General features: G+C 39.6%; 1 protein-coding gene across 2 annotated transcripts; it reads left to right on the top strand.

Annotated features, from left to right (window-relative positions):
• The first annotated feature begins 632 nt into the window (after window positions 1–632).
• LOC121397202 (major histocompatibility complex class I-related gene protein-like) lies at window positions 633–10,331 on the top strand. Of its 2 annotated transcripts, none has more exons than XM_041573577.1 (5): window positions 633–1,063; window positions 5,369–5,641; window positions 7,581–7,688; window positions 9,161–9,281; window positions 9,931–10,331. In XM_041573577.1, exons 1-4 carry the CDS (start codon window positions 1,006–1,008, stop codon window positions 9,217–9,219), a joined length of 498 nt encoding a protein of 165 aa, XP_041429511.1. In that variant the 5' UTR covers window positions 633–1,005; the 3' UTR covers window positions 9,220–9,281; window positions 9,931–10,331. The 2 variants fall into 2 exon arrangements, with proteins under 2 accessions (XP_041429511.1, XP_041429510.1); XM_041573576.1 differs by having other exon boundaries at window positions 7,575–7,688.
• The last annotated feature ends 2,250 nt before the right edge of the window (window positions 10,332–12,581 follow it).

The raw sequence follows: 12,581 nt of genomic DNA, 5'->3' as shown, positions 1-12,581 counted from the left end.
TTAAGTCTTCTAAAAAAATATCTTACATTTCTAAATGAACTCAATAGGCTGGGTTTGCCTCCATTAAGGATGAATTTTACCTTATTCTGGATCATCTACAGGTATGAGACCTGTTCTCCAGAATGCTCAGGGTTTTTTCCAGATAACAGATCTTTCCGTAATTTGGATCTTCATACCTAAAGTCTACTAGAAAATCTGGGAAATATTAAATAGACCCAATAGGCTGGTTTTGCTTCCAATGAGGATAAATTATATCTTAAGTGGGATCAAGTAGAAGCTACTGTTTCATTGTATTAATATTGAGCCTTCAGTGCTTCCTTTATATGATAAATTGTACAGGTATGGGACCTGTTATTCTGAATGCTCAGGGCCTGGGGTTTTCCAGATAACAGATCTTTCCACAATTTGGGTCTTTATACTTTAAGTCTATTAGAAAATCATATAAACATGAAATAAACCCAATAGGCTGGTTTTGCTTCCAATAAGGATTAATTATATCTTAGTTGGGATCAAGTACAAGCTACTGTTTTATTATTACAAAGAAAAAAAACCAATAATTTTTTAATAAAATGGAGTCTATGGGAGACTTCCTTTCTGTTATGTGGAGCTTTCTGGATAACGTGTTTCTGGATAACAGATCCCATACCTGTACTCAATGGTAACTAAGCTGCATGAAGCCATTTTGGTGGAGAAACACCCCTATTGGGTTTTTTTTATGTTTAAATAATTTATTAGCAGACTTTTTACAAGTGACTATTATACAGCAAATGAGGCTCTGCTCTGACCGGCTTTAATCTAACACAGTATAAATAACCTACCCTGGTTACTATAAACGGCCTTCCTTATTCTGCCTGGCAACTCTGGCTACACCTCCAGCTATTTTCTTATTGGACAAAACATTTAGCTTTGCCCGGCCATGGCAAAGTGAATCTACAGAAATAGTTTGACAACTGCATTTGCCTTGAGAAGAGCATCTGACTATTTTGTACAGAAGATAAAGGGAAAATGTATTGTATTGTATTGCTGCTGTTTAGCCTTCCCTTCTATACAGTACATTGTGCCGGTGAGTAATAATATCCTCTTCTCTCTCTTTTAGCAGCAGCTACTTACTCAATAATAAGTATTATGCTTATACATTTACTAGCTGGATATACAAGTATACTGACTTCTTTTTCAAATATAGAAAGTAACAGATGATAAACAATATGATGTGTCTTTTCTTAAGTCAAGTTGGTATTGTGGTTAAAAGCAGAAAATGACGTTATGATATTAAATAAATATACTTGCACATATATTAACTGTTATCAGCAATAGATAAGGGGCAGGCAGCTTTTGGTTGGCTGATAGTGGCACTTGGAGTGGCAATGTTACTTTCAATTAAAAGCCGGAATCTGTTCCTACATAGCTTTAAAGGAACAGTAACCCCAAAAAATGAAAGTGTTTTAAAGTAATGAAAATATCATGTTGTGTTGCCCTGCACTGGTAAAACTGATGTGTTTACTTCAGAAACACTACTATTGTTTTTGTGCTGCTGTGTAACAATAGTTAACAATAATTGAAAAAAAGGCTATATGCACAGGTTAAATAGTGGATAACAGATAACACCATTACATTCTACGGAGCTTATCTGCTGTGTAACCTAAGCCTTTTCTCCTTTGAATGGCTGCCCCCATGGCTACACAGCAGCTTGTTTATATAAACTATAGTAGTACTTATCTGTTATCTACTGTGTATCCTGTGCTTGAATGGCTGCCCCCATGGCTACACAGCAGCTTGTTTATATAAACTATAGTAGTACTTATCTGTTATCTACTGTGTGTCCTGTACTTGAATGGCTGCCCCCATGGCTACACAGCAGCTTGTTTATATAAACTATAGTAGTACTTATCTGTTATCGACTGTGTATCCTGTGCTTGAATGGCTGCCCCCATGGCTACACAGCAGCTTATTTATATAAACTATAGTAGTACTTATCTGTTATCTACTGTCTATCCTGTGCTTGAATGGCTGCCCCCATGGCTACACAGCAGCTTATTTATATAAACTATAGTAGTACTTATCTGTTATCGACTGTGTATCCTGTGCTTGAATGGCTGCCCCCATGGCTACACAGCAGCTTGTTTATATAAACTATAGTAGTACTTATCTGTTATCTACTGTGTATCCTGTGCTTGAATGGCTGCCCCCATGGCTACACAGCAGCTTGTTTATATAAACTATAGTAGTACTTATCTGTTATCGACTGTGTATCCTGTGCTTGAATGGCTGCCCCCATGGCTACACAGCAGCTTATTTATATAAACTATAGTAGTACTTATCTGTTATCTACTGTCTATCCTGTGCTTGAATGGCTGCCCCCATGGCTACACAGCAGCTTATTTATATAAACTATAGTAGTACTTATCTGTTATCGACTGTGTATCCTGTGCTTGAATGGCTGCCCCCATGGCTACACAGCAGCTTGTTTATATAAACTATAGTAGTACTTATCTGTTATCTACTGTGTATCCTGTGCTTGAATGGCTGCCCCCATGGCTACACAGCAGCTTGTTTATATAAACTATAGTAGTACTTATCTGTTATTGACTGTGTATCCTGTGCTTGAATGGCTGCCCCCATGGCTACACAGCAGCTTATTTATATAAACTATAGTAGTACTTATCTGTTATCTACTGTCTATCCTGTGCTTGAATGGCTGCCCCCATGGCTACACAGCAGCTTATTTATATAAACTATAGTAGTACTTATCTGTTATCGACTGTGTATCCTGTGCTTGAATGGCTGCCCCCATGGCTACACAGCAGCTTGTTTATATAAACTATAGTAGTACTTATCTGTTATCGACTGTGTATCCTGTGCTTGAATGGCTGCCCCCATGGCTACACAACAGCTTGTTTATATAAACTATAGTAGATTAGTTGTTATGCTTCTGACCAATGGGGTTATTTATCAAAGGTCAAATTTTAGAGCTACATGAGCTTTTTTAGACCTCAAATGAACTCACAACTCGAATGGTCTCTAATTAAGAAATACACTTGAAAAAAAACTCGAATCTAATTGATCAAGTTTTTTAGCGAAACCCACATGACCTCGAAAGGTTTTAGATGGTGAATTTTTGGATTCGAGCTATTTCCATGGTCAGGGTATTATAAATCTTGATTTGAGGTTTTTTTTAACCTGAAAAATCAATATTTTTTAAAAAGCAAAATACCCTTGAAACTCAGATTTTTCGTGGAAAAACCAACTCAACCTTTGATAAATCTTCCCCTTAGTATAATGCAGGTAAGTACATGCTAAGGCAGCTTTCAATATATTTTTTGTTTCAGGCGATTTTTGCAGTCTGGATATTAAACTGCAGCTTGCTGGGCAACTGAGCCAAACAGTCAGGCATTTCTGATCAGCAAGATGGATGAATATAAACGCAAGCAGATAAGAAATATACTATAACTATCACACAATGACATATTAAGGTCATACATAATATGGCTAATGCTGTTGTACTATGATTTTATGTCAGTGGTAATGATGGACGAATTTGTCCCATTTAACGCGATCAAAATTCACGAATTTCCAGCAAAATCTCAGAATTCCCCACAAAATTCGCAAATCGGCAAAAAATTTGTGAAACACAAATTTTGACGCCAGCGTCAATTTTGATGCTCGCGTTAAAGTTTTGATGCTCGCGTCAATTTTGACGTTCGCGTTAAAGTAAATGGGCGTCCGAATACTGTTGACGCGCGACAGTTTTGGTGCCCGCAACTTTTCCGACGGGTGTCCAAATTTTTTTGATGCTGACAAATTTTTGCTGGCATGTTTGGCTCACAGAGAATTCACGCCTGGCGAATTTATTCGCCTATCACTAATCAGTGGTGTAGCTGTATGTTACAGGGCCCCACAGCAAATTATTTTAGGGCCACATCATATCTAGAGGTTGCCCTGTATTACCAGTATATATATTAAAATGCTCATTAATTAGGGCCTCATACCCCCCCCTATATATCCTGGGCCCCCCTGCAACTGCAGGGTCTGCTTCCTCTGTAGTTTCACCCATTTTTATTGTATTGTAACCCAAGCTTGTCTTCATTTTAACTACTGGGTAAAGAAAGTTACTAATTATTGCTTTCTGGTAATAAAAACTGAAAACCTAATAATTGCTCACTTGGCCAGTTAAAGAGGTGGTTCCCATTTAAGATAGCTTTTAGTATGTTATTGAATATAGCTAATTCTTAGCAACTTGGTTGCTAGGGTAATTTGGACCCTAGTTACCAGATTGCTAAAATTGCAAATTGACTAAAAAGCTAAATAACTAAAAAAAACACAAATAATAAAAATATGAAACCTGATTGCAGAGATATATATGTTTCTAATAGGGCAATATTCCACTTTAATTTTTTAACCCAGACTCAATGAATAGAGCGTGTGCTTAACATACTTATTGCCTTAATTAAGAGATATATATTTTGTTTCTATTTCTTGCGTTAAACAAAACAAATTTGCTTTCACTTTCAATTCTTTTGAAAAGCTGTAGGAAGGGAGGGGTTTGTTTATGCCAAGATTATTATCTCTATTTGAATATTTTATCCTGTTTGGGGTGGCGTTAACTGAAACTTTATACAGTAAATCTCAAAATGTGGATCATTTATTATAATTACAAGAGAAGGCAAAATACATGTTCCTATATAACTAATACTGTGTATGATACTAATATTGATCATGGGCATATAGACATATATTCTGTCCCTTCAAATTTTGCTAAACACCATCCAACCCCTTCTTATACCTATCTAATGTATCAGCCTGTACCACTGATTCAGGGAGACAATTCCACATCTTCACAGCTCTCACTGTAACAAACCCCTTCCCAATATTTAGCTGGAACCTCTTTTCTTCTAATCAGAATGGGTGACCTTGTGTCAGCTGGAAAGACCTACTGGTAAATAAATCATTAGAGAGATTATTATATGATCCCCTTATATATTTATACATAGTTATCATATCACCCCTTAAGCACCTCTTCTCCAGCGTGAACATCCCCAATTTGGCCAGTCTTTCCTCATAGCTAAGATTTTCCCTTTACCAGCTTAGTTGCCCTTCTCTGTCCCCTCTCTAATACAATAATGTCCTGTTTGAGTGATGGAGACCAAAACTGTACGGCATATTCTAGATGGGGCCTTACCAGTGCTCTATACAGTGGGACCCCCTCCTCCCTTGACTCTCTGCCCCATTTAATACAAGTCAAGACCTTATTTGCCCTTGATGCTGCTGACTGGCATTGCTTGCTACAGACAAGTTTATCATCTACATCTACATCTACAAGGACTCCAAGGTCCTTTTCCATAATGGATTTACCTCTGTTCCTTCCTGTCAGTTCCCCCTAAAGTAAAGGTTTCCAGCTCAGAGTCAGAGAGTGGTACCAAACTGCACTGCTGGGTGTATGGGTTCTACCCCCGAGATGTGGAAGTGAAGTGGATAAAGAATGGGAGAGATGAGATTTACTCAGAGGAATCAGCAGAGATCCTGCCAAACCCTGATGGCACCTATCAGATCAGAGTCAGTGTGGAGGTAACACCAGAGGAGGGCGCCACTTACTCCTGCCATGTGGATCACAGCAGTTTGGAGAAGACAATGGTTGTTCCCTTTGGTGAGTGACTTTAAAGGGGTGATTCACCATTAAGTTAACATTTAGTACATTATCAAATAGCCAATTCTAAGTTTTTCTTTTATTATTTGCCTTTTTCTTCTGACTCTTTCCAGCTTTTAAATGGGGGTCACGACCGCATATAAAAAGAAACATTCTGTAAGGCTACAAATGTATTTTTATTGCTACTTTTTATTGTTCATCTTTCTATTCAGGCCCCTCCTATTTATATTCCAGTCTCTTATTCGATTCAATTCAATGCATGGTTGCTAGGGTAATTTGGACCCCAGCAAATTACAAACTGGAGAGCTGCTAAATTACTCAAAAACCACAAATAATAAAAAATTAAAACCAACTGCAAATTGTCTCAGAAAATCACTCTCTAAGTTACATTAAGGGAGTTATTTACTAAAACTGGTAAGACTTTTTGGGGCAAAAACTCCTCCTTGGTGAAAAAAAACCTCTAAAAAGCCTGAATTCAAGAATCCGGCATCTCAAACCTGTCTAGGTCATGTATAAGTCAATGGGAGATGTCCCTATCCTAATTTGAAGATATTGTGGTCTGCTCTGATAAAATTAAGCGATTCTGGAAAAAAAGTCAGAAAAAATTATACGATTCGGGGTTTCACACAATTTTATTGGCTTTCTTCCGGATCCGATTGATTTGATTTATTTTATTACCAAGGCAAAATCGGGGATGGGAGTTTGGTTGAGCTTTTTTTATTTTTATTTAAAATACAGGTATGGGACCTGTTATCCAGAATGCTTGGGGGTGCCAAATGTTAGGTACCCCCACGTGACTACTTTTACTTACCTGCTCCTATCAGCAGAAAACTGCACCGGCCCGGGGTTCAGGCCCGGATTTGTGGAAAGGCCACCTAGGCCCGGGCCTAGGGCGGCAGGATTTTAGGGGGCGGCATGATGCCCAACCACACCCACATTGGTTCAAAAACACTGGGGATGCACAGAAGATACAATAATTTTGTAAATTTCCCTTTTTTTGTAAATTTCCACATTGCTCCGGTCCTGATTATGAAAATTTGCATGAATAAAGGGGGGGCACGGGCGACGAACGGCAGTGGGCCTAGGGGCGCTCGCTTTGTAAATCCGGCCCTGCCGGGGTTCTATGGGAGAAGGACTTTCTGTAATTCGAAGCTTTCTGGATAACGGGTTCCCGGATAATTGAACCTATACCTGTATGAGGTAAAATCAGATTTTAGTACATAACCCCTTAAATGTTAACTCAAAGGTGAACAACTCCTTTGTTGGTTACAAAAAGAACTATACTATACAAATATACTTGTTTTCAAAACTATTATCCCACTTACTGTAGGGGTTGCGCATGGTGTGGGTGTAAGATAAATCTTTAATGGGCATATTTATCAAGGGTCAATTTCGAATTGAAAAAACTTCGAAATTCGAATTTAAAAAGACCAACCGAAATTAAGTCGAAGTTTTTTTCGATTGAATAGGTCCGTATTTGGCCAAATTGGAATCGTACGAATCGAAGGAATAGCGCATTCGATCGAATTTGATTCAAAGTTTTCCCAAAAAAAACGTAGATTTTTTAATGTCTAACAATTAACTCCAAATACGTTCTACGAGGTTCCCCATAGGCTAAAACAGCAATTCGGCAGGTTTTAGATAGTGAATGGTCGAAGTCCAATTTTTAAAGAGACAGTACATGATAAATGTTGACATTTTTGAATTTTTTTCAAATTCGAATTCAAAAAATTGCTCGGAATTCAAATTTTTTTCATTCGAAAATTCACTTCGACCTTTGATAAATCAGCTCTTAGAGCATACACTTATCTCATTATTCCTCTAGCTTGTAGGTGAGAATGAGTGTCTTTAATCAGAGGAAGAGAATAGAAGAACAGAACAGAAGTCAGTACACAATGACTTATTTTATATTTTCTCTTCTTCTCCTTTCAAGAAACAGAACCCGGCCATAGAAGTATTTCCCGCATCGTGATGCTTATTCTGGCAGTTTTCTTCCTGTCTCTTGTGGCCCTGGGAATATATGTAACTAGAAACAGAGAAAGTAAAGGTATTCATTATTATATTCTGGTGGCCTTCTACTGCATACTTATATGTAAAACTATTGAGACACATTCTTCTACTCCTTAAATAAGGAAGACCAATTGAAAAGCTGCTTAGAATTAGCCACTCTATAACATACTTAAAGTTAATGGTGGATGACCCCTTTAAAGGACCAGTAACATGAAAAAACATTTTAAAAAAAAAAGACAAATTAAATTGGCCGGATCCCGCGAGTGGACTCTGTCCCATGCCGGTGAGCTCCTTGTGGTAGGGGCTGTACAGATTGTTCATAGATGCCAGTCCCTATTGTCCCTTATTAGGGTGAAGCTGACATTGCCCGGTATCCACTGGTAGGGGTGATGGGGGAATTTGTCTGACATGGTGGAGATTGGGAGTAAAGGCTGTAGAGGGGTCAGAGTGGTGTATGTGCTGCTCATACTCATGCTGGGAGGGGCATCGCAAGCCACGGTCATAGTGGGGTGCCGTGCAGTGGCCCCCTTAACGCATGATGGAGGGTCGGTGGTGGTGGTGATGATAGTCCCCTCCATCGAGAATGGAAGCCATGTCCATGGACTGGGGGTGAGCGGACAGATGGTTGCTCTGAATCCAAGACACTGGCGTTCAGACACGGGAGACCGTTTAGCCTGCGGAGGGAGCCGAGGTCGAACAGGTGCCACTACCGCCTCCTCCTCCTGCGCTGCCGGAGCTACTGCTGCTGGGGAGCCCGGTGACACCGCCTTCCTTTGTGGCTTAATGTACTTCCTCTGGCCTCCTCCACGGGGCGCCCCCCTGCAAGTCCGTCCGCAGTGTTCCTCTTGTGACAAGGGCAACGGGGCCAACTTGCACTGTTTGGACTGCCAGGAGAACTTGTGCATCAACTGCCTGCGGGTCCACCAGCGCGACCTACCAATAACCACGCTCCTTTACATGCTGTCAGTAGAATATAGGAAATAACCAGGGAGGAGAAATCCAGCAGTGCACAATGGATCATTGCCGTATCGCCTTCTGAAGAGGAGCGGCTTTGCGATTTTAAAGTTTACTGTGTCTTGGTGGTTTTTTTTCCATGTATACAATTTTTTTAAACATTTTTTTTGATGTTACTGGTGTTTTAAAGGGGTCATTCACCATTAAGTTAACTTTAAGATTGTTATAGAGTGGCTAATTCTAAGCGGCTTTTCAATTGGTCTTCATTTTTTTTTTTTTATAGTTTTAGATTTAGTCACTGACTCCACCTAAAAACAAATGCTTTATAAGGCTACACAATTATTGTTACTGCTACTTTTTATTCTGGTTCTGGTTTATGGGCATTATTGTAACCAAGTTGTGCCCCCTGCTCATGGCTAGTCTTGCTGCTCTCTGCATTCAGACTGAAGGTAAACTCTGGGTGCACCCCTCTGTCTATAAATGTGACAACTGTGATTTGCCAATTGTGATATGTGACAATTTGTGATATGGCTATTTTTTGTGTTTTTATTTAAGAAAGGTTTAACTTGTTGTTCTGCACCTACCCCTGGGTGGTATGGCCGCCATTACCCTAGCAACAAGGCAGTGGACTGATTGGAAGACTGCAAGATGAACATTAGAGTCTCTAAAAAGAAAGGTATTGAAGAGCTATCACGTTACAAAACTAGAATTAGGATCTAATTTCTGTGGGTTGGAGCCAATGACACTGGCAACTAAATAGAATTGGATGGGAAGAGAGAGAAGAGAATAGCAAAAGTAGAGATGCACAAAATCCAGGATTCGGTTTGGCCTTTTTCAACAGGATTCGGATGTGGCCGAATCCTTCTGCCTGGCTGAACCGAATCCGAATTTGCATATGTGAATTATAGGCGGGAAGGGAAATAACTTGACTTTTCGTCACAAAACAAAAAAGTAAAAAATGTTTTACCACTTTTTCCTTAGTATTTGAACAAATCTTTCACTAAGGATACAGGGATTCGGCTGAATCCCAAACAGTGGATTTGGTAAATCCTTAAGCAAAAGCTGAAAAATCAACGAAAAAATCAACGAAAAAATCAACGAAAAAATCAACGAAAAAATCAACGAAAAAATCAACGAAAAAATCAACGAAAATCAACGAAACAAAATAACACCCACCCACCAGCATATACAGTAGCAGATATACTTTTCCAGTTCAAGCCAATATTCACCCAAACTGTTCTTTACACTGGGCCCCGTGTTGTGAGGATTGTCTTGTTCAGGGGGATTTCTGTCACAGTGACTAAATGAACTATTTTTTATTTTAGGGCTGGAGACTGACCAAAGAGTTTGTGCCCCGAGGAGAGAGGCTACGAGTCTTCCAGTAAACACAGGCCTCCCCTGGGCTTTTCCTTCTAGTTTGTGGCCAACTCAGCACACAAAAATGATTATCAATTAGGAAACGTTGTGTGCTGTGTGTACAAGCAGGGCTGTATATTCTACAGTGACCAGGAGCGCATGGAATTACCCATACAGACATGGAGAGAACAGACACTCTGCCTGCTGAAATACCCAGGCTGGAATTGAACTTCAGAATCCACATACAATTTATACCATGATTTTTAATGGTGGGACATGGTAAAATGTATTCTCTCTGGGTGCTTTTGTCCATTTCTTTTTCTGCCCATTCTTGAGTCTCCCACATACACATATTTATTATCCTTTCCAATCTGCCTCATTCTTTATTGTGTTTGAGTATGAACAGGTGCAGGTGACTGTGGGATATAGTGAGTGTGTAATAGTGAGTATGTTGAGTTGTGTGTGTGTGAATGTGCATGCGAGTGTGTTTATACAGAGTATACATTAGTTATTATGTTTTGTTTTACATACTAATCTCTCAATTGGATAAAAGATTCTTGATTGCCCAGCTTGCAGTAACAGCCACTTCTACAGGGAATCAAGTCTACTTGTTGGCCAAGGGATAGAGTATAATGTCACTGGAGAAGTTGAAATAAGAATTATTTTCTGGTTTCCTTTCTTACTTTACATCTCAGTGTTTGTTCTGCTCTTCCAGCACAATGATATCCCAACTGAGACAAAAACTTCTGTGGGAGTTTAGTTTCAATAACCTTCTCACTTAGCTCCAGCCCTACCACTGATACATGATGGTCATAGAAAGTCTACAGATAAATATCAGCAGAATAGAGCACCCGCAAAACAGACCTGACATATTATCACTGCCTACAGCAACTCCCATGAATATAGTGCTGTTTCTTTTTGGCAGTTCTGTATAAATGAGGGTTGAGAGGAGAAAGCACATAGGTAGTGATAGGCGAATAAATTCGCCTGGCAGGAATTCACTGCGAATTTCCGCGTTTCGCCGCCTGCAAATACATTCACGAATATCCCACGAAAGGGTTCGAATTGCTCGATTTTTTTAGTGAAAACATTCAAATCGCTTGATTTTAGTGAATACATTTAAGTGACAACGTTCGAATTGCATGATTTTTCTGTGGAAACTTTCAAATTTCTTAATTTTTTTTTTGTGAAAACGTTCGAAGTGCTCGATTTTTTTGTGAAAACATTCGAATTGCTTGATTTTAGCAAAGATATTCGAATTGCACGATTTTTAAGTGAAAACGTTCGAATTCTCGATTTTTAAGTGACAACGTTCCAATTGCATTGCATGAATTTCACGATTTTTTCAAATTTCTTGATTTTTTTGGTGAAAACTTTCGAATTGCTCAATTTTTTTTGTGAAAACATTCGAATTGCTTGATTTTAGCGAAGATATTCGAATTGCTCGATTTTTACGTGAAAACGTTCAAATGCTCGATTTTTAAGTGACAACGTTCGAATTGCACGACTTTTTTTTTAAAAATTTTTTTAAAGTTTTTATTTTGCATTTTTTAAAAGTAAGACAATACATAACAGAAGACAAATAACTGTTGCAGTCAGTGCAAGCAGATGCCCAGTCACAGTACATTTTAACATGTAGTCATGATATAACGAACAGTTCTCAAGAGCAATACCATGAGCCCATTAGCTAACACAACTGGCAGTATAAATAAACAATACATATGTACCTGGGGAGGAAATGCCGCCTCAGTTGGGTTTGCATTCAACCAGGGGGTCCACATATTGTCAAATTTTTGTGGGGAAAAAGCAATAAATGTCAACTTCATCAGATGAATAGTTATATTTACCAGTGCTATCCAATCCTCCAATCCAGGAGCAGTTGGGTTCATCCATTTCATGATAATCACTTTCTTTGCATAAAACAAAAGTGACCTCAACAGGTTCCTAGAGTGATTGTGGAGGGTAAGTTCCTCAACCGATCCCAGTAAAGATATTTCTGGAACATTAAACCTGGGGAAAGTCTAGTTGTTTTCATTAGGGTGATGGCACACGTAGCATTCCGGGGAGATTAGTCGCCCAGTGACAAATTTCTTCTTCTACGGGCAACTAATCGCTAATGACTTCCCACTGGTAGCCAATAAAAAGGCAGCCATGTTTGGAAGTTTTAGTCTGAAAGCAGCAAGTAAAGGTGGCCATACACGGGCCGATAAAAGCTGCCGACAGACCGTGTCGGCAGCTTATTGGCCCGTGTATGGGGCCCCGCGACGGGCTTCACCGATCGAGATCTGGCCGAAAGTCGGGGACAGAAAATCCCGTCGGATCGCGGCCACATCTATTCGTTGATGCGGTCCCGCGATCCGACCGCCTGTTTGGGCATCGTTAGGATCCGATCGTTGGGCCCTAGGGCCCACGATCGGATCAGCCGATATTGCCCACCTCAAGGTGGGCATATCGGAGGGAGATCCGCTCGTTTGGCGACATCGCCAAACGAGCGGATCTCTCCATGTATGGGCACCTTAAGTTGGTAAAACTTAGTCCCTTTGTAATATATACAATGAAGCAATAGAATTCTTCATGAATCAGATGAAAATTAAGCGTAGGACTGGCCAGATATGGGATG

Source organism: Xenopus laevis, chromosome 8L (genome assembly GCF_017654675.1).
Source record: "Xenopus laevis strain J_2021 chromosome 8L, Xenopus_laevis_v10.1, whole genome shotgun sequence".
In the NCBI taxonomy this organism is placed as follows: domain Eukaryota; kingdom Metazoa; phylum Chordata; class Amphibia; order Anura; family Pipidae; genus Xenopus; species Xenopus laevis.
This window is presented reverse-complemented; position numbering and strand designations above follow the sequence as displayed.

What these genes read in the sequence shown, in the direction of transcription:
- LOC121397202 (XM_041573576.1), top strand. Translation starts at nt 1,006, where the DNA reads ATGTATTGTATTGTATTGCTGCTGTTTAGCCTTCCCTTCTATACAGTA. An exon ending in GACAATGGTTGTTCCCTTTG is followed by an intron (nt 5,642 to 7,574) that starts GTGAGTGACTTT and finishes TCTCCTTTCAAG; the next exon opens with AAACAGAACCCGGCCATAGA. An exon ending in TAGAAACAGAGAAAGTAAAG is followed by an intron (nt 7,689 to 9,160) that starts GTATTCATTATT and finishes TTTTTATTTAAG; the next exon opens with AAAGGTTTAACTTGTTGTTC.